The sequence below is a fragment of the Ctenopharyngodon idella genome, chromosome 17 (assembly GCF_019924925.1).
Source record: "Ctenopharyngodon idella isolate HZGC_01 chromosome 17, HZGC01, whole genome shotgun sequence".
Classification (NCBI taxonomy): domain Eukaryota; kingdom Metazoa; phylum Chordata; class Actinopteri; order Cypriniformes; family Xenocyprididae; genus Ctenopharyngodon; species Ctenopharyngodon idella.
This window is the reverse complement of record NC_067236.1, coordinates 7,135,635-7,163,480: the sequence shown is the minus strand read 5'-3', so window position 1 is coordinate 7,163,480 and position 27,846 is coordinate 7,135,635. Positions and strand designations below refer to the sequence as shown.

The window sequence follows — 27,846 nt, the reverse complement described above, 5'->3', positions numbered from 1 at the left end:
ACTTTAGAGTAGAAAAAGTTATATACACCCAGGATGGCTTGGGGGTGAGTAAATTATGGGATAATTTCATTTTTGGGTGAACTATCCCTTTAAAGAGCACCCATGTCTTATAAATGAGACAGTAGGCCATAGAGCAATACATTTAAACAGCCCATTCCACATAATGTACTGTTCTGCTGTACATGTTTACTCTGCCTGAGGCATGAGAATAAAAACCTGGACATACAGCTGGATATAAGGCAGATGAAAAAAAAACCTTCTTGTTTTGGTCTTGTTGCTATTTTGTAACACGTTTTCTGTCCTTTTGGACAATGCTGTTAAAATCCTGTTCTTGTTAGGGAAAATATTATATCTACAAAACATTTTGCTCTGAGTTAAATGTTTTTACTGATTCCTTGTCTAAATTACAAACAACCAAACAAACAAATAAAATCATTAAAATATGGCTGCTTTAGATAAGATTATGGAGTCCATTTTGAATAGATCCAGTATTTTAGTTTAGGTTTTTACCTTCATATCATCACTGCATCCATATTACTTTTTAATGCAATGCAAAATGTTTTGTGTTAATTAATAGTAATATATATCAACACATTCTCTTGACAGGCGGCAATTGTAAGAATCCTAGAGTATTTATAAGTGAGTTGCTTGGTTCAATAATTGCAAAATAAAAAAATATCTATATTCCACTGATAGAGACAAAGAAGTGCATCTGAAGAAGGATTGCTTTAATGAATTCAAGAAAATTTCATTTAAATCAATTTGCTTAGGAAGGATAATATGATTTGATTAATGATACAGATGAGAAATAGAGATGCTGATGATGATCAAATCACTCTGCTGCCTCAATCTTCTCACGCTGCCTTGAAAGTGCGTCTCCCTCCTGCGCAGTATAGGGATAAAGGGATAGAGTAGTCATATATACTAATAATTCAAACTTGACAGGAAATTATACCAATGTACCAGCAGAGCATTTTCCTAACATTTAAAATATTGTATGGAAAATGTAAATATTAATTAAAACATTTTAAATTATCTTTTTAATTTTTTTTTAAATTATTATTTTTAATAAAACGTTTTAAGATACAGTTAAATCGATAGCTGACCCAATAATTCTGACTTTATTTACTCGTGTTGTTTATCCTCACATTGTTCCTAGATTCTTCAGAATTTTCCCTTTGTGCTCCATATGAGCATATGGGTTCGGAACACGAGGGAGAGTAAATAATGACAGAATTGTCACTTTTGGTTAAATTATTGCTTTAAATTTGTGAGACTCAGAGAGACCTCTGACCTTTGAGTTTGATTGGCCCCAGCGTCACAGTATTGGTGTGGTAGGTGCTGTCGAGGGATCTCTTGCGACGGAAGCGACATCCTTGACGGCAGCGAGAGTTGTAATCGTTATCGGGGCAGATGATCACTTTACACTGCAGGTACACGTAGGCGTGAGTCCGGAGAACCTTGAAAGCCCGGAAACTGAACTGAGCATAATAGTGCTGACCGCTGGTGTAGGAATAATAAGTGTTGTCTCTGGGACATCTACAAAAGATAAAATAAGAGAAATTACTTGTATTTGAAAGATAAATGCATTTGGATTACATTCAGGTTTCTCTATTATTGTACACAAATGAGTACAAGAACATATTTAGACTAGGTAGCTACAGAATTCTTACAAATACTGTCTCACCCGTTACGCAGCAGGTCAAAGGAACGGTCTTTGAAGTCACTGGGATTTGGAGACGCTACACAGGTGTCCAGAAAGAGATCCAGGCTGTTGTCAGGCCTGTTTAGCTTGACTTGAACATACAGAAGCTGGTTCAGGTTGACTTCATATGGAGAGTCATAGATTTGTTGGTAGAAACTGCTGGAGGTGTAGAAGGCTATGCTGGCATTGAAGCGGCCCATTCTTGTGTTGTTGGCATTGATGTTCTCCCTGGCAGGTTCGATGTTCAGCCCTAATCATTAATTGTCATTATAATATCAGGTTAGAACTGAGGTAGTAAAGAAAGGAATTTTCAATATGTGTGTGATGTACACATTACTGGGTCACTTTACTGATAGACCTTATGCGCCAGAGAAACAAGCGCACAGCCATCTTTAGAATTTTGTGTTTGAACTTCCATTTTGCGGTAGCTCTGTATATTTCTATGGCATCGCTGTCGAAGAGTAATTAGCTGGTGAAGTGGATGTACTTATTGAAGAGTTGAGTTATCAAGTTACCTGCTGACTTTGTTGTTGTTGTTCTTGTTGTTGGTGTTGTTGTTCTTAAGCAGACGTCTATATAAAGAGAAGAGATAAGACTGAAAGGGGAAAAAATGTAACACCACAAGTCTCCATTGTTGCAGCAAAATCCATTTCACCCATGTGTTCACTACAGGAAAATATTTGTGTATCTAATTAGAAGGAACTCACTTTGGTAGTCATGGCAACAGTCACCAAAAAAAAGACAGGCCCTGGAGCATGAACAGTACCCAAGGTGGTACCCACAGTTATACATGCAGGAGGGAGCTAGCAGAGAGAGGAATGGATTTGAGCCATAAAATGTGTGCAATGTCACTTCATTGATTAATACACGGTATACATTTAGATAGAAAAGTTACAAAAGTTGCTGAACATTAAGCCGATCCATTTAATGTCATTAGTGTCATTTAAATTCAACTGAATGGCAGCAGCACCTGTTGGATCATCTGGCGGGTGAATTGTTGCTATGCAGAAGCCTGCGTAAAGAAAAGAGACAAAACTCAAGGGGTAAGAACAGTAATGCCACAATTCTGCTTTGATTCAGCAAAATCCAATTCATCACAAGGAATGCAATGGCCCATGTGCTGACCACTGGAAAGTTGTTTATTTGATTTTGAAGTGTCTCTGATCTAGAGGAACTCACTTTCATAATCAGGGCAACAGTTGTTGCCATAGTACTGACAGTCGTGGCTGCATGAGCAGCTGCCGAGGTCATATCCACAGGAATACCTGCAGGAGGGAGCTAGTAGAGAGATGAACAAGCCATTAATACATGTATGATTATTAATATGTGATGCCATATTAATAGTTATGGTTATCTGAAGTCGCTGATCGCTCTGATTTTCAGAAATGGAATTCTGAGAAAAACAGGTTTAAATAACTGTCTGCTCCTTTTTTCACATAGACATGAAAATGCACTATCCAAACATAAATGGTTGTAATTCAAGAATGCTTTGGAATATAGACCTAAGGTTGGTCTTGTTTTAAAGAAGACACTAGTCAGATTATTGTAGAAGTATAAATTATGTATAAATTATGAAAGTGAAATAGAAAAAAAGTTATAGAATTTTAAGTTTATGAAAATGTTTTACTCTTAAACTGCAAGAAAAATGCCAAAAATGTCAACATTCCAAATTTTAGGTTGAAATATTTCAAAAATGAGCTTTCAGTAAGATTTTGTTTGGGCGCAGTACCAAACTTTTTCACTAGATGACACCCAAGCTCATTATCTGACCATTTAAGGGAGCCTCCATTTATTTGCGTGATCTGAACCATATATTTCCATATTTTCATACATTTTGTGAAGTAGACATCCTATTCAGAAGTAGTATGGGCAGTTTGACAGTATTTGATTTGAATTCAACCTCTAATAAACACATAATTAGAACATGTATGTTCATTATAGCTCAGTTGTTCTCGTGCTTCGCCTTCTCGCAGTAACGTTGTATTAGAAAAAAAAATCTTTGCGTGCCCTAGCTTATACAGGACTGGCGGGAAATTTGCATTAATAGACCTTCATTCTACATGTTATGTGGTTTATTTTGATAGGTGAACTGTCTTTGTAGTGTTAAGAGAGGGAAAGCTATGGGCGTTTTTTTTTTTTTTGTTTTTTTTACCTCCGCTGGGCGTGTTCTTAAACAGTAACGTTTGAGGAAGACAGCCTAGCCACTATAAATCGCTATTTTTCTGCACTAAACAGGCGACTTTTGCCAATATATTTTCAGAGATGATAGACAAGATGTTATAGAATGATAATTTAATGAAAACTAATTTTGACCAAAAAAAAAAAAAGTAAATAAAAGACATTCGACCTGTTTTTTGACTTTACTGGAAACATTCCTTCGCGACATCCGGCGGGTTTTCCCAGATCGCATCACATATATGATATATGGGGACATCAGCCTCCTTCTACACACCAGGGAAAGGTTTAAATCTGACAGACAAATAAGAGAGTCATAGATGTACCTGTTGTAGTTGACTGTTCAGTTGTTATAAAGCAGTAGTCTGTATGAAGGGAAAAGATGTGAAAATCAATTTAATATCTGGAAATACAATGTATTATCATATTTTCAAACTGTATGCTCAGTACATGAGAGATTTGTGTATAGTATTTGAAGTGTCTGTCTGATCAAGAGGAACTCACTGTCGTAGTCAGGGCAACAGTTGCCATAGTTATGACAGTCGTAGGTGCATGAGCAGCTGCCGAAGTCGTGTCCACAGTTATACATGCAGGAAGGAGCTAGAGAGAGGAACAGATTTTAGACAGTGATGTCAATGTATGATTAATGTACACATTATTGGTTTACTTCATTGATTAGTGTACATATTCAGTTAGAAGAGCAAAGCCGGGCTAATTACTGCCTTTACAAAACTAGTTTAATCTCAGTGTGCACTTAAATTCAACTGAATGGCAGCAGCACCTGTTGTATCAATCCAGTATGTTGTTGCTGTTGTTGTTTCTGTTGTTGTTGTTTCTGTTGTTGTTGTTTCTGTTGTTGTTTCTAAGCAGTAGCCTGTGAAAAGAGGAGACAAAAATGAAGTAGGAAGAAAAGTAAATGCACAAGTTTCCTTTGATTCAGCAAAAGCCATTTCATCACAGATAATAATGACCCATGTGATCACTACAGGAAAGATTTGTGTTTCATCTTGAAGTATCTGTCTGATCGAGAGGAACTCACTGTCGTAGTCAGGGCAACAGATGCCATAGTTATGACAGTTGTAGTTGCATGAGCAGCGGCCGAGGTTGTGTCCACAGTTATTCATGCAGGAGGGGAATTCTAGCAGAGGGAGAAACACATATTATCCATGAAGCCATTAATACATATATGACTACAAGAGCCATTAATATGTGTGTGATATGTGGGGACATCAGCCTCCCTCTACAAACAAGACACCAGGGAAAGGTTTGAATCTGACAGACAAATAAGAGAGTCATAGATGTACCTGTTGTAGTTGGCCGTTCAGTTGTTATAAGGCAGTAGTCTGTATGAAGGGAAAAGATGTGAAAATCAATTTAATATCTGGAAATACAATGTATTATCATATTTTCAAACTGTACACTCAATACAAGAGAGATTTGTGTATAGTATTTGAAGTGTCTGTCTGATCAAGAGGACTTACTGTCGTAATCAGGGCAACAGTCATTATAATTTTGACAGAGGTCGTCACATGCACAGATGGGAAGAAATTCACCACAATAATTCTCGCAGGAGCCTTCGTCTACTGTTGAATGTATACATTTTGAAGGGAAATGTTTGAGAAATTACTGCGCTCACATAGGTTGTTGAACATTCATCTAGTCATTTAAATGTCAGGTTAGTTCAACTAACTGACAACAGTACCTATTATAAACTCAGTTGTTGTTTCTTGTGTTGTTGTTGTCTCTTGTGTTGTTGTTGTTTCTTGTGTTGTTGTTGTCTCTTGTGTTGTTGTTGTTTCTTGTGTTGTTGTTGTTTCTTGTGTTGTTGTTGTTTCTTGTGTTGTTGTTGTCTCTTGTGTTGTTGTTGTTTCTTGTGTTGTTGTTGTCTCTTGTGTTGTTGTTGTTTCCTGTGTTGTTGTTGTCGTCATGAAACAGTAGCCTTTGTAAAGGGAAAAGATGAGTAAAATTAAAGCCAAACAGAAAAGTTTTGTTTTTGTAATATTTTTTTCCTTAAAAGTATCTGTCTGATCAAGAAGAACTCACTGTCGTAGTCAGGGCAACAGTTGCCATAGTACTGACAGTCGTGAGTGCATGAGCAGCTGCCGAAGTCATGTCCACAGTTCCACATGCAGGAAGGAGCTAGAGAGAGGAACAGATTTTACTCATGATGTCATCAATGTATGATTATTGTACACATTATTGGGTCACTTTACTGATAGACCTTATGCGCCAGAGAAACAAGCGCACAGCCATCTTTAGAATTTTGTGTTTGAACTTCCATTTTGCGGCAGCTCTGTATATTTCTATGGCATCGCTGTCGAACAGTAATTAGCTGGTGAAGTGGATGTACTTATTGAAGAGTTGAGTTATCAAGTTACCTGCTGACTTTGTTGTTGTTGTTCTTGTTGTTGGTGTTGTTGTTCTTAAGCAGGCGTCTATATAAAGAGAAGAGATAAGACTGAAAGGGGAAAAAATGTAACACCACAAGTCTCCATTGTTGCAGCAAAATCCATTTCATGACAAGAAATACAATGACCCATGTGTTCACTACAGGAAAATATTTGTGTATCTAATTAGAAGGAACTCACTTTGGTAGTCATGGCAACAGTCACCAAAAAAAAGACAGGCCCTGGAGCATGAACAGTACCCAAGGTGGTACCCACAGTTATACATGCAGGAGGGAGCTAGCAGAGAGAGGAATGGATTTGAACCATAAAATGTGTGCAATGTCACTTTATTGATTAGTACACGGTATATATTTAGAGTAATATAGTATATTTATAGTATATTTATAAGTTACAAAATTTGCTGAAGATTAAGTCGATCCATTTAATGTCATTAGTGTCATTTAAATTCAACTGAATGGCAGCAGCACCTGTTGGATCATCTGGCGGGTGAATTGTTGCTATGCAGAAGCCTGCGTAAAGAAAAGAGACAAAACTCAAGGGGGAGGAACAGTAATGCCACAATTCTGCTTTGATTCAGCAAAATCCAATTCATCACAGGAAATGCAATGGCCCATGTGCTGACCACTGGAAAGTTGTTTATTAGATTTTGAAGTGTCTCTGATCTAGAGGAACTCACTTTCATAATCTGGGCAACAGTTGTTGCCATAGTACTGACAGTCGTGGCTGCATGAGCAGCTGCCGAGGTCGTATCCACAGGAATACCTGCAGGAGGGAGCTAGTAGAGAGATGAACAAGCCATTAATACATGTATGATTATTAATATGTGATGCCATATTAGCCATATTAGCCATATTATAGATGACATATTATAATAGTTATGGTTATCTGAAGTCGCTGATCGCTTTGATTTTCAGGAATGGAATTCTGAGAAAAACAGGTTTAAATAACTGTCTGCCCCTTTTTTCACATAGACATGAAAATGCACTATCCAAACATAAATGGTTGTAATTCAAGAATGCTTTGGAATATAGACCTAAGGTTGGTCTTGTTTTAAAGAAGACACTAGTCAGATTATTGTAGAAGTATAAATTATGTATAAATTATGAAAGTGAAATAGAAAAAAGTTATAGAATTTTAAGTTTATGAAAATGTAAAAATATAATTGTTTATATTTTGTAATAATATATCACAAAGCATGTTTTACTCTTAAACTGCAAGAAAATAAAAGCCAAAAATGTCAACATTCCAAATTTTAGGTTGAAATATTTCAAAAATGAGCTTTCAGTAAGATTTTGTTTGGGCGCAGTATCAAACTTTTTCACTAGATGACACCCAAGCTCATTATCTGACCATTTAAGCGAGCCTCCATTTATTTGCGTGATCTGAACCATATATTTCCATATTTTCATACATTTTGTGAAGTAGACATCCTATTCAGAAGTAGTAGTTTTTTTTTTGTTTGTTTGTTTGTTTGTTTTTACCTCCGCTGGGCGTGTTCTTAAACAGTAATGGGGCGTTCACACTAGACGCGACTTGCGTGAATAAATCGCGCTATTCGCGCGTAGTTGGACGCTTGAACATTTTGAGTTTGCTCGCTTCATTCGCGCGTGAAATTCACTTCACAACAGACGCGAATTCGCGTCATGAGAGGGGCTTCTGCCAGGCGGCTTGTCTCGTTTCTGCACACTTCCTCTTAATAAACACATCAACTCGTCAGCGGGAAAGTAGTTGTAAAATACGGCGAATAAGCTCAATTTGCCGGCTTTATCTAGCTTGTAGTCTCAATATGTGTATATATAGCTCAAATTGAGTAAAGAGCGTTTTTTACAACTTACCAGATTGTCCGACCTCCTCACTCACTTTCTTCTAATCCTTTTTATTCCTGTTTCTAAAAAAGTGCAAAGATGTATCATACAGCGAGGATGATTTTGTCCTCCATGTTGTTTCGGCTTTCTGCCTCCTCACGCTACGTCGTTACTACTAGAGCAAGCTCCTGATTGGTTAACGCGGCGCGAATTTTCGCCAAAGTTCAGATTTTTCAACTCGCGCGATTCGCGCGAATCACGCGTTACGCGCGTCAAACGCCCGAAACGCTCTATTCGCGCCGCCTCATTCGCGCGAATCGCGTCATTCGCGCCGCAGGATGTCTGTTCGCGTCTTTGCATTGACTTAACATGTAAATAACTCGCGCTTAACGCTTCATTCGCGTCTGGTGTGAATGCACCATAACGTTAGAGGAAAACAGCCTAGCCACTATAAATCGCACTAAACAGGCGAATTTTGCCAATATATTTTCAGAGATGATAGACAAGATGTTATGTTATGTGATGTCAATGTATGATTAATGTACACATTATTGGTTTACTTCATTGATTAGTGTACATATTCAGTTAGAAGAGCAAAGCCGGGCTAATTACTGCCTTTACAAAACTAGTTTAATCTCAGTGTGCACTTAAATTCAACTGAATGGCAGCAGCACCTGTTGTATCAATCCAGTATGTTGTTGCTGTTGTTGTTTCTGTTGTTGTTGTTTCTGTTGTTGTTGTTTCTGTTGTTGTTGTTTCTGTTGTTGTTTCTGTTGTTGTTTCTAAGCAGTAGCCTGTGAAAAGAGGAGACAAAAATGAAGTAGGAAGAAAAGTAAATGCACAAGTTTCCTTTGATTCAGCAAAAGCCATTTCATCACAGATAATAATGACCCATGTGATCACTACAGGAAAGATTTGTGTTTCATCTTGAAGTATCTGTCTGATCGAGAGGAACTCACTGTCATAGTCAGGGCAACAGATGCCATAGTTATGACAGTTGTAGTTGCATGAGCAGCGGCCGAGGTTGTGTCCACAGTTATTCATGCAGGAGGGGAATTCTAGCAGAGGGAGAAACACATATTATCCATGAAGCCATTAATACATATATGACTACAAGAGCCATTAATATGTGTGTGATATGTGGGGACATCAGCCTCCCTCTACAAACAAGACACCAGGGAAAGGTTTGAATCTGACAGACAAATAAGAGAGTCATAGATGTACCTGTTGTAGTTGGCCGTTCAGTTGTTATAAGGCAGTAGTCTGTATGAAGGGAAAAGATGTGAAAATCAATTTAATATTTGGAAATACAATGTATTATCATATTTTCAAACTGTACACTCAATACAAGAGAGATTTGTGTATAGTATTTGAAGTGTCTGTCTGATCAAAAGAACTTACTGTCGTAATCAGGGCAACAGTCATTATAATTTTGACAGAGGTCGTCACATGCACAGATGGGAAGTAATTCACCACAATAATTCTCGCAGGAGCCTTCGTCTACTGTTGAATGTATACATTTTGAAGGGAAATGTTTGAGAAATTACTGCGCTCACATAGGTTGTTGAACATTCATCTAGTCATTTAAATGTCAGGTTAGTTCAACTAACTGACAACAGTACCTATTATAAACTCAGTTGTTGTTTCTTGTGTTGTTGTTGTTGTTTCTTGTGTTGTTGTTGTCTCTTGTGTTGTTGTTGTTTCTTGTGTTGTTGTTGTCTCTTGTGTTGTTGTTGTTTCTTGTGTTGTTGTTGTTGTCATGAAACAGTAGCCTTTGTAAAAGATGAGTAAAATTAAAGCCAAACAGAAAAGTTTTGTTTTTGTAATATTTTTTTCCTTAAAAGTATCTGTCTGATCAAGAAGAACTCACTGTCGTAGTCAGGGCAACAGTTGCCATAGTACTGACAGTCGTGAGTGCATGAGCAGCTGCCGAAGTCGTGTCCACAGTTATACCTGCAGGAAGGAGCTAGAGAGAGGAACAGATTTTACTCATGATGTCATCAATGTATGATTAATGTACACATTATTGGTTTACTTCATTGATTAGTGTACATATTCAGTTAGAAGAGCAAAGCTGGGCTAATTACTGCCTTTACAAAACTAGTTTAATCTCAGTGTGCACTTAAATTCAACTGAATGGCAGCAGCACCTGTTGTATCAATCCAGTATGTTGTTGCTGTTGTTTCTGAGCAGTAGCCTGTGAAAAGAGGAGACAAAAATGAAGTATGAAGAAAAGTAAATGCAAAAGTTTCCTTTGATTCAGCAAAAGCCATTTCATCACAAATAATGATAGCCTGTAGCCTGTATAAAGTAAAGAGATAAAGTTTTGTTGTACATTATGTATTGGAAATTTAAGGGGGACCCCAGTTCACCCAAAAATTAAAATTCTGTCATGAATTATTCACCCTCATGTCATTCCAAACCCGTAAGACACAAATTAAGATATATACCTCTCGAATTTCATCAAAAATATCTTAATTTGTGTTTCGAAGATGAACAAAGGTCTTACGGGTGTGGAACAACATGAGAGTAAGTAATTAATGACAGAATTTTCATTTTTTGGTTGAACAAACCCTTTAAAAGTTACATATATGAACATTAGAAAATAATTTTCAATTCTGGAAATTACCCATATGCTCAATACAAGAGGGATTTGTGAATAATGATTGATCTAAATTGTCTGATCAGGAAGAACTCACTGTCGTAGTCATAACAGCAGTTTCTATTGTCCTGACAGGAATCATCACAGGAACAAGAGCCAAGGGAGCGTCCACAGTTATGCCTGCATGAATTGGAATCTATCAAACAGAGAAGTAGATTTTAGCCATTATTATGAGCACGAATGGGAATCGTAATGATTCAAACAATTCCTTCTCTGGTTCCAGTTTCTCTTAACAATTCTGCTTTCTTAACTATTTTAGTAACGATTCTTTAGTATTTGGAAAATATTTGGAAAACAAGCAAATTGCAAAAGGTGTTTACACAGGCTTTTAATGACTTTAATGATAAAATACTGACAATATTCATGTGTATCTTTAAGCTTTGTCATATGAACTAGTCAGTAACCACATTGATTTAAGCCTTAAATAAATTGTAAGGAGTGTGTCTGATTTAATAAACAGAAGCGGTTCATAAATGTCATTCGTTCAGGAGTTAGACACTGGTTGCGCTGTATATTTCTGAATCAAAAAAAGAAGCTGCTCATGAAAGTAATTCATTCCAGCAATCGAACTACAAAGGTTGCAATAAATATTTTTAATTCTTGTTTTAAAAATGAAATTTATTCTGTTAATTTCATTTAACTGCTTACCTACAAAGACCCAGTTTGCATGAAATCCTCTTCTTGATATACTGCCATCACTGTAGAAAAGCACCGTCAGATCATTGTTGCTGGAGTTGTAGCGTTTGTTCTTGTAGTCTCGTATTTCGTCCAGTAACGGGTAGAGGGTAGAAGGACCATCATATACTCTGATGTAATCACAACATGTTTCCAAACTAGCAAATAGAGAGGAGAGAGAAAACGAACGCAAATTAATATATTGTCACAGAACATTTGAAAACATACATTCAGTGATCACAAAATTCTTGCTTGAGAAGATGAAGTTACACACTTCAGGTGTTCTGTTTCATCTCATAAATCAAGAAATTAAATTACATAAATTCCTTTGACAAAGATCAAGTGATAAAACAGAGATAATGGTAGATAACAAATGTCTCCTACTAAACATCAGTGAAGGTCAATAGCACAGTTGTTCTCCCAGTGCTATGAATGGTCCATGTGCATCGTGCATTATTAGGGTAGCTATTTGGATACCGGGGGCTGAAAAATTCACCCATCCAATCTGTCAGATAGTCACCACATGGTTCTGAACATGGAAATGGAAAACAAGAGAATTAAAAAAATACAAATAAAAACAACTTAATGCAGACTCACTCCTGACAAAAACTATAGATATGCAGACAAATATCTAAAGAAACCTCAGTGGTATACTGCCAGTAAAAACAAAATAAATATATAATGTAAATTGATGTTTTAACATTGTATAAAAATATGCATAAAACAGCCATGTTATTCACTATATAATGTATAATGTTCATTGATTTACCTGTTGTCCATGACCCAATAGTATTTGCTGTAATATGACATGTAGACATTTAATGTAATGCTTGTCTTTCTATACAGTATGTGCAAAACAAATGATGAAGCAGGCAGATGATTTAGAAATATTTTACAATTTTCTCCAGGGAATGATAATCTTACCTTGATAGGCAGTTAGAAGCAGACAGAGAAGGAAATTCAGAGCTTCCATCTTTCTCTTCTGATCAAGTTTGTCTTTAACTGTTCAATCATCACTTATATAGTCAAAAGGTTTCCTTATAACAGGATTTCTTTATTATCAATATCCTGGAGCCTGTGCTGGAATAAAATCTATATAGCAGCATAATCGTGGAAAAGACACAGCTGAGTATTATGTAACTTTCATTATTACTCTAGACTCTGTGTGATTTTTTTTAATAATTATTGTGTTGACACAAAGTTTAGGATTATGGAGTGATCATGTTAATGAAGTTATATTGTACACATATCTACTTTCTACTATCTACTATCTACTTTCTTATATTGTACACACATCTATCTACTACCAAAGTTGTCACCATTACATTACAAAAAATATGTACAGATTTACAAAAATGTAAAATTAATGTATGTAATGTAATGTAAGAGCAAGTCTGTGGTGTGACACAAGAGACAGAGACAAGAGACAGATTTTAATAATGTTTTGCTAAATGTTGAAATTAACATTAATAAAGATTAATAAATGCTGTATACGTGCAGTTCATTATTAGTTCATGTTAACTAATGAACCTTATTGTAAAGTGCTACCAAGTTCTCTAATCTAAATGCCAAAGGAGAACATTATTTCAGAATAAGAAGAGGAGAAAGGAAAAGGAGGAGATTTCAAAATATTTCTTGTTATAAAAACAAAAATGTGTTTTGAAGCAAAGTGGCACTGACACAGTACTATCTAAACTAAATAAAATTTATAGACTAAAGAATCATTAACATTATCTGTACTGCAGTCTCTGATCACACCACTATCACAAACGTTGTGTCAACAGATTTATCCATTGATATATACAACATCCAGCTGTGTCATTTCCACATTAGTCTACGTAATTTCAGGCTCCAGGATAATAATCTGTCAAGATATCCTCCTCTGACTATCTTATTCTGTCTGCTTCTAACTATCTTCTAATTCCATTCAAAAAGTGAAACTTGTATATTATATTCATTCATTACACACAGACTGATATATTTCAAATGTTTATTTCTTTTAATTTTGATGATTATAACTGACAACTAAGGAAAATCCCAAATTCAGTATCTCAGAAAATTAGAATATTACTTAAGACCAATACAAAGAAAGGATTTTTAGAAATCTTGGCCAACTGAAAAGTATGAACATGAAAAGTATGAGCATGTACAGCACTCAATACTTAGTTGGGGCTCCTTTTGCCTGAATTACTGCAGCAGTGCGGCGTGGCATGGAGTCGATCAGTCTATGGCACTGCTCAGGTGTTATAAGAGCCCAGGTTGCTTTGATAGTGGCCTTCAGCTCTTCTGCATTGTTGGGTCTGGCATATCGCATCTTCCTCTTCACAATACCCCATAGATTTTCTATGGGGTTAAGGTCAGGCGAGTTTGCTGGCCAATTAAGAACAGGGATACCATGGTCCTTAAACCAGGTACTGGTAGCTTTGGCACTGTGTGCAGGTGCCAAGTCCTGTTGGAAAATGAAATCTGCATCTCCATAAAGTTGGTCAGCAGCAGGAAGCATGAAGTGCTCTAAAACTTCCTGGTATACGGCTGCATTGACCTTGGACCTCAGAAAACACAGTGGACCAACACCAGCAGATGACATGGCACCCCAAACCATCACTGACTGTGGAAACTTTACACTGGACCTCGAGCAACGTGGATTGTGTGCCTCTCGTCTCTTCCTCCAGACTCTGGGACCCTGATTTCCAAAGGAAATGCAAAATTTACTTTCATCAGAGAACATAACTTTGGACCACTCAGCAGCAGTCCAGTCCTTTTTGTCTTTAGCCCAGGCGAGACGCTTCTGACGCTGTCTGTTGTTCAAGAGTGGCTTGACACAAGGAATGCGACAGGGTGCGGTTATCCCTATTGCTTGTACACTTTTTTCTAACACGTCTTTTCCTACCCTTCGCCTCTCTATTAATGTGCTTGGACACAGAGCTCTGTGAATAGCCAGCCTCTTTTGCAATGACCTTTTGTGTCTTGCCCTCCTTGTGCAAGGTGTCAATGGTCGTCTTTTGGACAACTGACAAGTCAGCAGTCTTCCCCATGATTGTGTAGCCTACAGAACTAGACTGAGAGACCATTTAAAGGCCTTTGCAGGTGTTTGAGTTAATTAGCTGATTAGAGTGTGGCACCAAGTGTTTTCAATATTGAACCTTTTCACAATATTCTAATTTTCTGAGATACTGAATTTCGGATTTTCCTTAGTTGTCAGTTATAATCATCAAAATTAAAAGAAATAAACATTTGAAATGTATCAGTCTGTGTGTAATGAATGAATATAATATACAAGTTTCACTTTTTGAATGGAATTAGTGAAATCAATCAACTTTTTGATGATATTCTAATTATATGACCAGCACCTATATATATATATATATATATATATATATATATCAGTGGCATGCAGTGGTGTTCTGAAATGAGGAGGCAAAGTCCTCACAGTTTTTTTTATTTATTTATTTGTATATTTATTTATAAATCAAATGCAAATTCATGTCACATTTTCCTCTTTAAATGAACATTACTGTACATTACATCAAAAAAGAAACCAAATACCATTTACATTGACAATGTATTTAATGTTCTATTTATTAAAACCAGTCAGTGTCATCAAGTTAGTGTTTTAAACATTTTTACATTTATTCCAAAATAATAACTAAAGGCAGTAAAAAGTTAAACAATCTATTTTATTCGTATATTGATGTTCAGCTGTTCTTTTTAATAGTAAACTTATTTTGGATCATCGGTAAACACTGTCTGTCACAGACAGGAAGATGTATCTTTAATTTTCCCAAGCTGATTGCTCACTTGTAAAAACCCCCGCAGTCATCATGTTTTCAGGTCTTTTCAAGTTTGATTTTTGACGTAACATAAAGCGGTGTTATCTAAGTGGGTGAGCTGTTTACTTACTTTTTAATTAGCCTTCTCATTGACGGCATCCTGACGTGCGGAACGCGCATGTAAACAATAGGTGGGATTTATCACACAAACCAATCATATCCAATCACATCCAACCATAGCACAATGGTTGAATTTCCCCTATTCATTCTTGATTACCCCCCACTAAATAAGTTTACGTCACTGTAAGTTTACTTCATATGTAAGTTAAATGCGAATGGCTGTCGTGCCGAAAGCTCGTTATTTTACTTTATAAAGTTTTAAATAAGGATAGTTGTCTTACACAAATGCATCGATTCGCTTCAGAAGGCGCTTATTAACCCCCTGGAGCCACGTGGAGTATGTTTTATGATCGATGGATGCACTTTTTTGGACTTCAAAAACTTATCCTCCAATCACTCCCATTATAAAGCTTGGAAGAGCCAGGATATTTTTAATTTAATTCTGAGTTCTTCTTTCAGTGTTTGGCTGAAAGAAGAAAGCCATATACACCTAGGATGGCTTGAGGGTGAGGAAATCATGGGGTAATTTTCATTTTTAGGTGAACTAACCCTTTAAGTATGACCTTTTCTTCTGAGTAGATATCTTCAGTTCTAATAAACTTTAAATAAAGTAAAATATTAACTCAATAATTAAGAGCCTGCATAATGCAATATTAATATTGTTAAACTCATTTGCAGTATATTCAAAAAATTGGTAACACTTTAAAATAAGGTTAATTACATTAGTTAACATGAACTAATAATGAACTGCACTTCTACAGCATTTATTAATCTTTGTTAATGTTAATTTCAACATTTACTAATACATTATTAAAATCACGAGTTGTATTTGTTAACATTAGTTAATGCACTGTGAACTGACATGAACAAACAATGAACTGCTGTATTTTTATTAACTAACATTAACAAAGATTAACAAATACAGTAACAAATGTATTGCTCATGGTTAGTTCATGTTAGTTAATACATTAACTAATGTTAACAAATGAACCTTATTGTAAAGTGTTACCAAAATTTTCTCTTATTATGGGTTTCTGCCCATTTATTTATGCATTCATTCCAATTTAATGGCTCTAACCCCCACAAAACATGCATGGCCCAGCCCCAGTCCATCCCTGCTGATGATTCTCCTCTTTATAGTGCCAAAAAGAAGACCTTCTAATGGGAAAAAAAAAAAAAAAACTATGAAACTATGAAGGTCCTTGGGTTTGCAATAGCCCCACGCCACGACCCTATGTGTTCTTAATCTGACTTCACGTTATCTTTTTTCTTTTCAGAATGGAAAGTGAATATAAACAATTGCAGACACCAATGACAAAACCTGCTGTTTAGAAATGCTTTATTTAATTGCAAAAATACAATTTGTATTTTGAATAATTTGCTGGGTGGTTACTAAAGACTCATTAATAGAAATGATTAATGGTGATGATTGAGAAGATGATCAATTCATTCCTTTGACTTCTCGGTTCATTCCTTTGACTTCTCAGACTCCACATCAAGCCTTCGACCTTGACAAACAGAGAAATGAATAGACAGTTAGGAAAAGGCTCACTATTGTTACATCAAAAACTGTCAGGTAGATTCATTAGAAATTAAACCTGCTATTGGCATCTGACCTTTGAGTTTGATTGGCCCCAGCGTCACAGTATTGGTGTGGTAGGTGCTGTCGAGGGATCTCTTGCGACGGAAGCGGCATCCTTGACGGCAGCGAGAGTTGTAATCGTTATCGGGGCAGATGATCACTTTACACTGCAGGTACACGTAGGCGTGAGTCCGGAGGAACTTGAAAGCCCGGAAACGGAACTGAGCATAATAGTGCTGACCGCTGGTGTAGGAATAATATGTGTTGTCTCTGGGACATCTACAACAGAGGAATTAAGATATAAATTTGAATTCGGAAGATGAATGAATTTGAATTACAAGTACAATAGATGGTTTCACTATTAGTGCAAATGAGTACAAGAACATATTTAGACTAGGAGCAACAGAATATCATTTGAGACACATTTAAGAATTAAAAGGTCTCACCCGTTACGCAGCAGGTCATAGGAACGGTCTTTGAAGTCACTGGGATTTGGAGACGCTACACAGGTGTCCAGGAAGAGATCCAGGCTGTTGTCAGGCCTGTTTAGCTTGACTTGAACATACAGATACTGGTTCAAGTCGACTTCATATGGAGAGTCATAAATTTGTTGGTAGAAACCACTGGAGGTGTAGAAGGCTATGCTGGCATTGAAGCGGCCTGTTCCTGTGATGTTGGCATCGATGATCTCCTTGGCCCTGTAGAATATTTGGACTATAGTGTCCGGCTCCATTCGGCAGCCCACGTGTAGTAGGAACTGTGACTGACGAGTGATCTCACCCGACTGAGACTGAGATGCCCGCACATTGTTGGTGAAGGACACATAACCGTTCATCATCTAGGAGAGAGAGACAGAGAGCAGGTGATGTTGTGTGGTAAATATGCCCCTCAATGGTGAATACATTTATGGTGTCTAACTGATCTGACAGAGAAAATTCAAGCATTAAAAGCTGACAAGAAGCTATCAAGACTTATTTTCAATTTTGGCCAAGGAAAACAGAGATGCTGGATCTGACACACACGTAGATCATACCTCTTTTGCGGTTCCACACGTGTCGAGAGGGAAACTGAACACAACCTCATAACTGGTAATAGTGGGTCTGCACAGATGATCATCCACATACAGGTCATTTCCACTGTACCCAAGTGAGTTGAGGTAAGACCTTTGTATGACAATGACCATGTTGTCTGAGGAACAATCCACACGACCTGCAGAGCAAAAAGTTTAATCCTCTTAAATGAATTGTGCACTTTTAAAGTATTTATTTCAATTCAGGAATTATGAAGGTGATTGTTTATACTTTTTGAAAAAATTATTTTATTAAGCGAAAATGAACACTAAATATGGCAATGAAGGGATCAAATACAAGTTACAGCAGCTGTTTAACAGAATCATTTATATATATATATAAAAAAAAGTTACTTTAGTAAGAAAAAGACTTTACTTCACAGGGCATTACCTTGATCTGCAGTCAGAGAGCTTGTGAAAAGGGCCTTAAAACCATGGCTGACACCAGAGTAGTCACTCCTGAAGACAACAGTCAAGTATCGTGAAGAAGAGTGCAACACCTGGTTGGTGGTGTCATTGAAGCAGATCTTTCCCAGCTGTGGATAACCAGTGGAGGAGCCATCATATACAGAGATGTAGTCACAGTTACAGCAGCGCTCCAATCTGAAAGAATCAAAAATAGACAAAATTTTACATCAACCAAAAAAGTACTGTATTCTTGGATGTCATTTATGATTGAGAACTGTCAAAACATTTGTGAATGAAATATTTTAATCTGACTTTTTAACCTCACTAGAATGGAAGGAACCATTTGGAATTGGATCCACCCTCAGGTTGTTAGTGGAACCAATTCCAAATGGCTCCTTCCATTCTAGTGAGGATGGATGGATGGATGGATGGATGGATAGATAGATAGATAGATAGATAGATAGATAGATAGATAGATAGATAGATAGATAGATAACATGGTTCCACCAGCACTGAACCTATGTCTCACTTACTGCACATCAACAAATGACAGGAAGATCCTCTGTCCGTGCTGAGCAGAGAGATACCACACACAGTAGGCATTGTCATGGTAATAGTTTGGGTAGTTTGGACTGGAAAACAGCCCAGAACCATACAGGTGTCCTCCACACTGAGGGTGAGATTCTGGTAATCATGAAGAAACAAAATATGTTAAACTTTACAGTTACAAACAAGTTTAATAAGAATCAGATAAAAAAATTACAAAAACTAGTGACATTAGTACCTGTTGTGTCTGATGGGCAATACCCTGATTAAAGGAGAGAACAAAAAACTGGATGAGTATGAACCAGAAGTATTCAAGAAGTGGTTTACACTAAAATTAAGCTCCTGGTCACAGAATGCTTTCAAAGAATGGAAAAAAACAGTGTTTCTTCAAAACATCATTTGTATAACGAGCTGTGAATAAGAGCTTCATTCAGTATTTCTGTGGTATTTGTTATGTGATGATAGAATACCACATTTCTAAATACTTTAACTTTATATTTGATTAAACTTATACAACTCTAGACAGAAATATGAGTTCATCTTCTTTTCATTTATCTTATTGGTATAAATGCCATATTCTGACACATTAGTGTTATTCAGCAATAGCTTCAACTCCAGGGCAAGTTTTAACTGAGATTTCTCGTCTGTTTTTGAGGAACTTACAGTGAAAGTCATGGCAACAGTTGCCATAGTACTGACAGTCATGAGTGCATGAGCAGCTGCTGAAGTTGTATCCACAGTTATACAGGCAGGAGTGAGTTACTGTAGTAGAGAGAGGAACAGATTTTACTCATGATGTCATCAATATGTGTGTGATGTACACATTATTGGGTGGTGTGCACAGAAAAGCACAACTCATTACTGCCTTTACGGAAATTGTTGTACATTCAACTGAACCAATTCATGTCATTAATCTCATTAGTGTCAATTTTTAAATTCAACTGGATGGCAGCAGCACCTGTTGTTGGCCAGGTTGTTGGTCCTGGAGTATGTGAGCAGTAGCCTGTGTAAAGAGAAGAGATAAAACTGAAAAAAGTAAGAAACAACACTAGTCTTCTTTAATTCATCAAAATCAATTTTCACAAGAAATACACTGACTCATGTGATCACTACAGGAAAGATCAGTATATGTGTTTGAAGTGTGTCTGATCAAGAGGACTCACTGTCGTAATCAGGGCAACAGTCATTATAATTTTGACAGAGGTCGTCACATCCACAGATGGGAAGTAATACACCACAATTATTCTTGCAGGAGCCTTCGTCTACTGTTGAATGTATACATTTTGAAGGGAAATGTTTGAGAAATTACTGCGCTCACATAGGTTGTTGAACATTCATCTAGTCATTTAAATGTCAGGTTAGTTCAACTAACTGACAACAGTACCTATTATAAACTCAGTTGTTGTTTCTGGTGGTTGTGTTGTCGTCATGAAACAGTAGCCTTTGTAAATGGAAAAGATAAAAATAAGTAAAATTAAATCTATGTATTTCTAAAATGTTTCAGCAAAATCAATTTAATCACAAACATACAAAGTTTTGTTTTTGTAGTATTTTTTTCCCCTAAAAGTATAAAGTAAAAAGACAGAGACAAACTCACTGTCGTAGTCAGGGCAACAGTTGCCATAGTACTGACAGTCGTAGGTGCATGAGCATCTGTAGAAGTCGTGTCCACAGTTATACCTGCAGGAGGGAGCTAGAGAGAGGAACAGATTTTATTCATTATGTCATCAATGTATGATTAATGTACACATTATTGGGTCACTTCATTGATTAGTGTACATATTCAGTTAGAAGAGCAAAGCTGGACTAATTACTGCCATTACAATAGGGGTTTAACGACTTAAAGGGTTAGTTCACCCAAAAATGAAAATTCTGTCATTAATTACTCACCCTCGTGCCGTTTTACACCCGTAAGACCTTCATTGATCTTCGGAACACAAATTAAGATATTTTTGTTTAAATCCGATGGCTCAGTGAAGCCTACATAGGGAGCAATGACATTTCCTCTCTCAAGATCCATAAAGGTACTAAAAACATATTTAAATCAGTTCATGTGAGTACAGTGGTTCAATATTAATATTATAAAGCGACGAGAATATTTTTGGTGCGCCAAAAAAAAAACAAAAAAAAAACGACTTATTTAGTGATGTCCGATTTCAAAACACTGCTTCAGGAAGCTTCGGAGCGTTATGAATCAGCGTGTCGAATCATGATTCGGATCGCGTGTCAAACCGAAACTGCTGAAATCACGTGACTTTGGCGCTCTGAACTGCGGATTCGACACACTGATTCATAACGCTCCGAAGCTTCCTGAAGCAGTGTTTTGAAATTGGCTATCACTAAATAATTCGTTATTTTGTTGTTTTTTTGGCACACCAAAAATATTCTCGTCGCTTTATAATATTAATATTGAACCACTGTACTCACATGAACTGATTTAAATATGTTTTTAGTACCTTTATGGATCTTGAGAGAGGAAATGTCATTGTTCCCTATGTAGGCCTCACGGAGCCATCGGATTTAAACAAAAATATCTCAATTTGTGTTCCGAAGATTAACGAAGGTCTTACGGGTCTGAAACAGCACGAGCGTGAGTAATAAATGACAGAATTTTCATTTTTTGGATGAACTAACCCTTTAAGATTTTTTAAAGTCGACATTTATGTGATGAAAGTCGAGTCGACATCTGCTAGTCGCTGATGACGTCATTAATGAACAAATAAGTCTGAAACTCAACTGAGACTCAAACGCATGTTGCCTTGTGCACACAGCACTGCCCACAAGGCTATTGCTTCTAAGTAACAGCTTATTTTTAACAGTTCTTTTGTCTTTGGGTCATCATATTTCTCACAGATTTCAGCTCGTTCTAAATCAGATACAGATAAAGTAGCACAGTAAAGATTACGTTTATATGAATGCATTGGTGAGAGACCGATTGTGTGTGAATTAATTCAACCTGGCAGCTTCTCTCTACTAATAGTGAAGCTTTGAATTTTAGTTACTAAGAAATACATGCTAGAACTAAGCTATTTTATTTATAAATCACAGAACAGTGTTGTACAATACATTTCTGAGCTACTGAATGTTTCCATGTGATGTGCGCGCTACTGTCTGTATTTGTGTGTGTGCGTTACAATGCAGCAGCGCATTAGTTTAGAACGGCGATTAATTTACGTGTACAATAAGCTTTTTAAAACGTGCATTCACCTGATCAATATTGAGCATCCAGATGGTATAATCAAACATATCTTGCGGAACACTCTCAGAGTATGCATTTATTTGTCATTTACTGTTGGATACAGAGCATAAATGTGGACTTAAAAAAATTCTTATCCTGAAATATAGGCCATGACCAGTGACTATCCGACGTCAAGCTTAAAGTGTCATGGCAGAGCATTAAAGTCGACAAGTTGATTAGTCAAAGCTAGTTTAATCTCAGTGTGCACTTAAATTCAACTGAATGGCAGCAGCACCTGTTGTCTCAATCCAGAATGTTGTTGTTGCTGCTGTTGTTGTTTCTATTGTTGTTTCTGAGCAGTAGCCTGTGAAAAGAGGAGACAAAAATGAAGTAGGAAGAAAAGTAAATGCACAAGTTTCCTTTGATTCAGCAAAAGCCATTTCATCACAGGTAATAATGACCCATGTGATCAGTACAGGAAAGATTTGTGTTTGCGGTATTTCATCTTGAAGTGTCTGTCTGATCAAGAGGAGTCAGTCGTAGTCAGGGCAACAGTTGCCATAGTTATGACAGTTGTAGTTGCATGAGCAGCTGCTGAAGTTGTGTCCACAGTTTAAGATTAAGATAAGATCACAAATTAAGATATTTTTGATGAAATCCGAGAGGTAAATGACCTGCCAGCAACATAATCAACACATTCAAGGTCCGGAAAGGTACTAAAGACATTGTTAAAACATTCAACGTGACTGCAGTCGTTCAACCTTAATTTTATGAAGCGATGAGAATACATTTTGTGCGCAAAATCAAACCAAAAAAAAAAACTTTATTCAACAATATCTTCTCTTTTGTGTCATTCTCATATGTTGTTTACATCCAGCGCTTTCAGGTTCCATGTGATCAGCTTTGGCCAACACTGAGCTGGCATTCGGAGGTAAACACAGAAGCCTTCACTGTGCTTACTGCGTCAACTGCGTAAGGATAATGACAGGGAAGAGAAGCGATTGTTGAATAAAGTCGTTATTAGGGCCCGAGCACCGATGGTGTGAGGACCCTATTGGAATTGCTCCGTTTATTATTATTCTTCCTCTTCCTTTTCCTCTTCTTCTTCTTCTTCTTCTTCTTCTCCCAAATGAATAGCATTTTTGAGGGCCTAAACATGCTCGAAAACTCATGAAACTTTGCACACGCGTCAGAAGTGGTGAAAATTTACGTCTGTTATGGGTCTCAGAATTAGGCGTGGCAAAATGGCTCGATAGCACCACCTACAAAATTTCAATGAAGTGCCCCTTGCACCACGTTTCACTTACAGGTATGAAATTCAGTAGACACATGTAACAGCCCAATCCCTACAAAAAAGTCTCCTGGAGCAAAGTCTGAAAACCAACAGGAAGTCAGATATTGTGAATTTTCTCTGCAAAATTTGTGCACTTTTTGCCATTTCCAGACGTTGTACTTTAACGAACTCCTCCTAGAGCTTTTATCAGATCAACATCATATTTGGTCAGTCTAATCTAAAGGCCTTTGTGACGTTAAATTGCGAAGATCTAGAGTTTTCGCTAAAGGGCGTGTCCGTGACGGCCTGACAAATTTCGATGTTTCGCCATGAAAAAGAAAGTTTATGTAACTCGGGTATACAAAGTTGGATCAGCCCCAAACTTCACATGTTTGATACAAGTCCTGGCCTGAAGACATCTACATGGCAATATTCAGTTACGGTCATAGCGCCACCTGCAGGCAACAGGAAATGACATGTTTTACACTGTGATTAACTCCTCATACAGATTTAACCAGAACCACATCATATTTGGTCAGTCTAATCTAAAGGCCTTAGCGATGTTAAATTGTGAAGATCTAGAGTTTTCACTAAAGGGCGTGTCCGTGACGGCCTGACAAAGTCTGATGTTTCGCCATGAAAGAGGAAGCTGTTGTAACTCAAGCATACAATGTCCAATCTGCCCCAAACTTCACATGTGTGATAAGAGTCCTGGCCTAAAGACATCTATATGCCAATATTCAGTTAGTCATAGCGCCACCTGCTGGCAACAGAAAATGGCATGCTTTACACTGTAATTCACTCCCAGAAACACATTTCAATATGCCACAAAATACCAAACACACTAGAAACAGGTTAAATCACGCAACACTTGGCTAAGTGCTAATGTATGCGATTAACGCCACGAAACAGGAAGTTGTTGTAACTCAGGCATACAAAGTCCGATCTGCTCCAAACTTCACGTTCGATAATAGTCCTGGCCTGAAGTCATCTACATGGCAATATTCAGTTCGATCAAAGCACCACCTGTTGGCAGCAGGAAATCTGGCACTTTGAAATGACTTGGCCATAATTCTCTTGTATTTACTTGCTTACATGCATGTCGCCCACTGTTCACTGTTTTCCTAAGGCCAACGGGTGGCGATGAGCCCGGGTGCGAGGGCCCTTTCATCGCTGCTTGCAGCTTTAATTTTGTTTTGTTTTTGTGCACAAAAAGTATCTCATCGCTTCATACAATTAAGATTGAACCACTGCAGTGACGTTGACTGTTTTAACAATGTCTTTAATACCTTTCTGGACCTTGGTGAAGTGGTGATTATATTGCTGTCTATGGACAAGTCATATATCTCTCGAATTTCATCAAAAAGAAGATGAACGAAGGTCTTACGGGTGTGGAACAACATGAGAGTAAGTAATTAATGACAGAATTTTCATTTTTTGGGTGAACGAACCCTTTAAAAGTTACATATATGAACATTAGAAAATAATTTTCAATTCTGGAAATTACCCATATGCTCAATACAAGAGGGATTTGTGAATAATGATTGATCTAAATTGTCTGATCAGGAGGAACTCACTGTCGTAGTCATAACAGCAGTTTCTATTGTCCTGACAGGAATCATTACAGGAACAAGAGCCAAGGGAGCGTCCACAGTTATGCCTGCATGAATTGGAATCTATCAAACAGAGAAGTAGATTTTAGCCATTATTATGAGCACAAATGGTAATTGTAAGGATTCAAACAATTCCTTCTCTGGTCCCTAAATTTCCTTCCTCCATTTCCTCTTAAAAATTCTGCTTTCTTAACTGTTTTAGTAAGGATTCTTTAGTATTTGGAAAAGGTGTTTACACAGGCTTTTAATGACTTTAATGATAAAATACTGACAATATTCACGTGTATCTAGTCAGTAACCACACTGATTTAAGCCTTAAATAAATTGTAAAGAGTGTGTCTGATTTAATAAACAGAAGCGGTTCATAAATGTCATTCGTTCAGGAATTAGACACTGGTTGCGCTGTATATTTCTGAATCAAAAAAAAGGAAGCTGCTAAAAAAGTCATTCATTCCAGCAATCAGACCAAGGTTGCACTAAATATTTTTGATTCAATCTGGTATTGTTTTAAAAATGAAATTAATTCTGTTAATTTCATTTATCTGCTTACCTACAAAGACCCAGTTTGCATGAAATCCTCTTCTTGATATACTGCCATCACTGTAGAAAAGCACCGTCAGATCATTGTTGCTGGAGTTGTAGCGTTTGTTCTTGTAGTCTCGTATTTCGTCCAGTAACGGGTAGAGGGTAGAAGGACCATCATATACTCTGATGTAATCACAACATGTTTCCAAACTAGCAAATAGAGAGGAGAGAGAAAATGAATGCAAATTAATATATTGTCGCAGAACATTTGAAAACATACATTTAGTGATCACAAAATTCTTCACAAAACCTTTATTTTTGCTTGAGAAGATGAAGTTACACACTTCAGGTGTTCTGTTTCATCTCATAAATTAAGAAATTAAATTACATAAATTCTTTTGACAAAGATCAAGTGATAAAACAGAGATAATGGTAGATAACAAATGTCTCCTACTAAACATCAGTGAAGGTCAATAGCACAGTTGTTCCCCCAGTGCTATGAATGGTCCATGTGCATCGTGCATTATCAGGGTAGCTATTTGGGTACCGGGGGCTGAAAAATTCACCCATCCAATCTGTCAGATAGTCACCACATGGTTCTGAACATGGAAATGGAAAACAAGAGAATTAAAAATAATAATAATAATAACAACTCAATGCAGACTCACTCCTGACAAAAACTATAGATATGCAGACAGATACCTGAAGGAACCTCAGTAGTATACAGCCAGTCACCTATAAAAACAAAATAAATATATAATGTAAATTGATGTTTCAACATTGTATAAAAATATGCATGAAACAGCCATGTTATTCACTATATAATGTATAATGTTCATTGATTTACCTGTTGTCCATGACCCAATAGTGTTTGCTGTAATATGACATGTAGACATTTAATGTAATGCTTGTCTTTCTATACAGTATGTGCAAAACAAATGATGTTCAAGCAGGCAGATGATTTACAATTTTCTCCAGGGAATGATAATCTTACCTTGATAGGCAGTTAGAAGCAGACAGAGAAGGAAATTCAGAGCTTCCATCTTTCTCTTCTGATCAAGTTTGTCTTTAACTGTTCAATCATCACTTATATAGTCAAGAAGTTTCCTTATGACAGGATTTCTTTATTATCAATATCCTGGAGCATGTGCTGGAATAAAATCTATATAGCAGCATAAGCATGGAAAAGACACAGCTGAGTATTATGTAACTTTCATTATTACTCTAGACTCTGTGTGATTTTTTTCATAGATATTGTGTTGACACAAAGTTTAGGATTATGGAGTGATCAACTTGTTGAAGTTATATTGTACACATATCTACTTTTAGCCAAAGTTGTCACCATTACATTACAAAAAAATATGTACAGATTTACAAAAATGTGAAATTAATGTATGAAACATAAGAGCAAGTCTGTGGTGTGACACAAGAGACATATAGCGCCAGTTTCAGTTACTCAGATAAACTGTCTGACATGCTAACGACAGAGAATATTAAGAAATATTAGAATGCTTCATGTCTCTCCAAACTGCGGGCTGTCTCTCATAAAAATGTGTGTTCACTCGTTAACACTTTACAATAAGATTCATTAGTTCAACATTAGTTAATGTATTAACTAACATGAACTAACCGTGAGCAATACATTTGTTCATTGTTTGTTTATGTTAGTTCACAGTGCATTAACTAATGTTAACGAGATTTTAATAATGTATTAGTAAATATTGAAATTAACATTAATAAATACTGTGTGCAGTTCATTATTAGTTCATGTTAACTAATGTAGTTAACTAATGTTAACTAATGAACCTCATTGTAAAGTGCTACCAAGTTCTCTAATGCAAATGCCAAAGGAGAACATTATTTCAGAATAAGAAAAAGAGAAAGGAGGAGATTTCAAAATATATTTCTTGTTATTAAAACAAAAATGTGTTTTGAAGCAAAGTGGCACTGACACAGCACTATTTGAACTAAATAATATTTATAGACTAAAGCATCATTAACATCATCTGTACAGTAGTCTCTGAACACACCACTATCACAAACGTTGTGTCAATAGATTTATCCTTTGATAACATCCAGCTGTGTCATTTCCACATTAGTCTACGTAATTTCAGGCTCCAGGATAATAAACTGTCACAAGGATATCCTCCTCTAACTATCGTATTCTGTCTGCTTCTAACTATTAAAAATGAGCCAAAAAGAGATTTAACTTATTACAGTTATTAAATGCGCATGAGAAGGATGCAATACTAATGCAATACTAGAAATTGCAAAGTTAAGGCATGACCATTGGACAGCAAAATGCTCATTGGGTCAGCGAGGTCAGACAAAA

General features: G+C 36.7%; 1 protein-coding gene across 32 annotated transcripts; it reads right to left on the bottom strand.

Moving 5' to 3' along the window:
* Positions 1-688: 688 nt before the first annotated feature.
* LOC127498065 (deleted in malignant brain tumors 1 protein-like) lies at positions 689-26,578 on the bottom strand. Of its 32 annotated transcripts, none has more exons than XM_051866952.1 (32): positions 26,509-26,578; positions 26,362-26,388; positions 26,217-26,249; positions 25,969-26,113; positions 25,540-25,724; positions 24,954-25,052; positions 22,399-22,467; positions 20,523-20,618; positions 20,310-20,366; positions 20,089-20,190; positions 9,318-9,356; positions 9,053-9,151; positions 8,768-8,887; positions 6,965-7,063; positions 6,756-6,797; positions 6,469-6,564; positions 6,259-6,315; positions 5,924-6,019; positions 5,583-5,819; positions 5,362-5,463; positions 5,185-5,223; positions 4,920-5,018; positions 4,662-4,754; positions 4,385-4,480; positions 4,207-4,245; positions 2,885-2,983; positions 2,676-2,717; positions 2,413-2,508; positions 2,221-2,277; positions 1,688-1,955; positions 1,295-1,539; positions 689-883 (listed from the first exon to the last, which is right to left on the bottom strand). In XM_051866952.1, exons 1-32 carry the CDS (start codon positions 26,555-26,557, stop codon positions 855-857), a joined length of 3,051 nt encoding a protein of 1,016 aa, XP_051722912.1. In that variant the 5' UTR covers positions 26,558-26,578; the 3' UTR covers positions 689-854. The 32 variants fall into 32 exon arrangements, with proteins under 32 accessions (XP_051722912.1, XP_051722914.1, XP_051722913.1 ...); XM_051866954.1 differs by having other exon boundaries at positions 20,089-20,187; XM_051866953.1 differs by lacking the exon at positions 20,089-20,190 and adding an exon at positions 9,495-9,596.
* Positions 26,579-27,846: the final 1,268 nt, after the last annotated feature.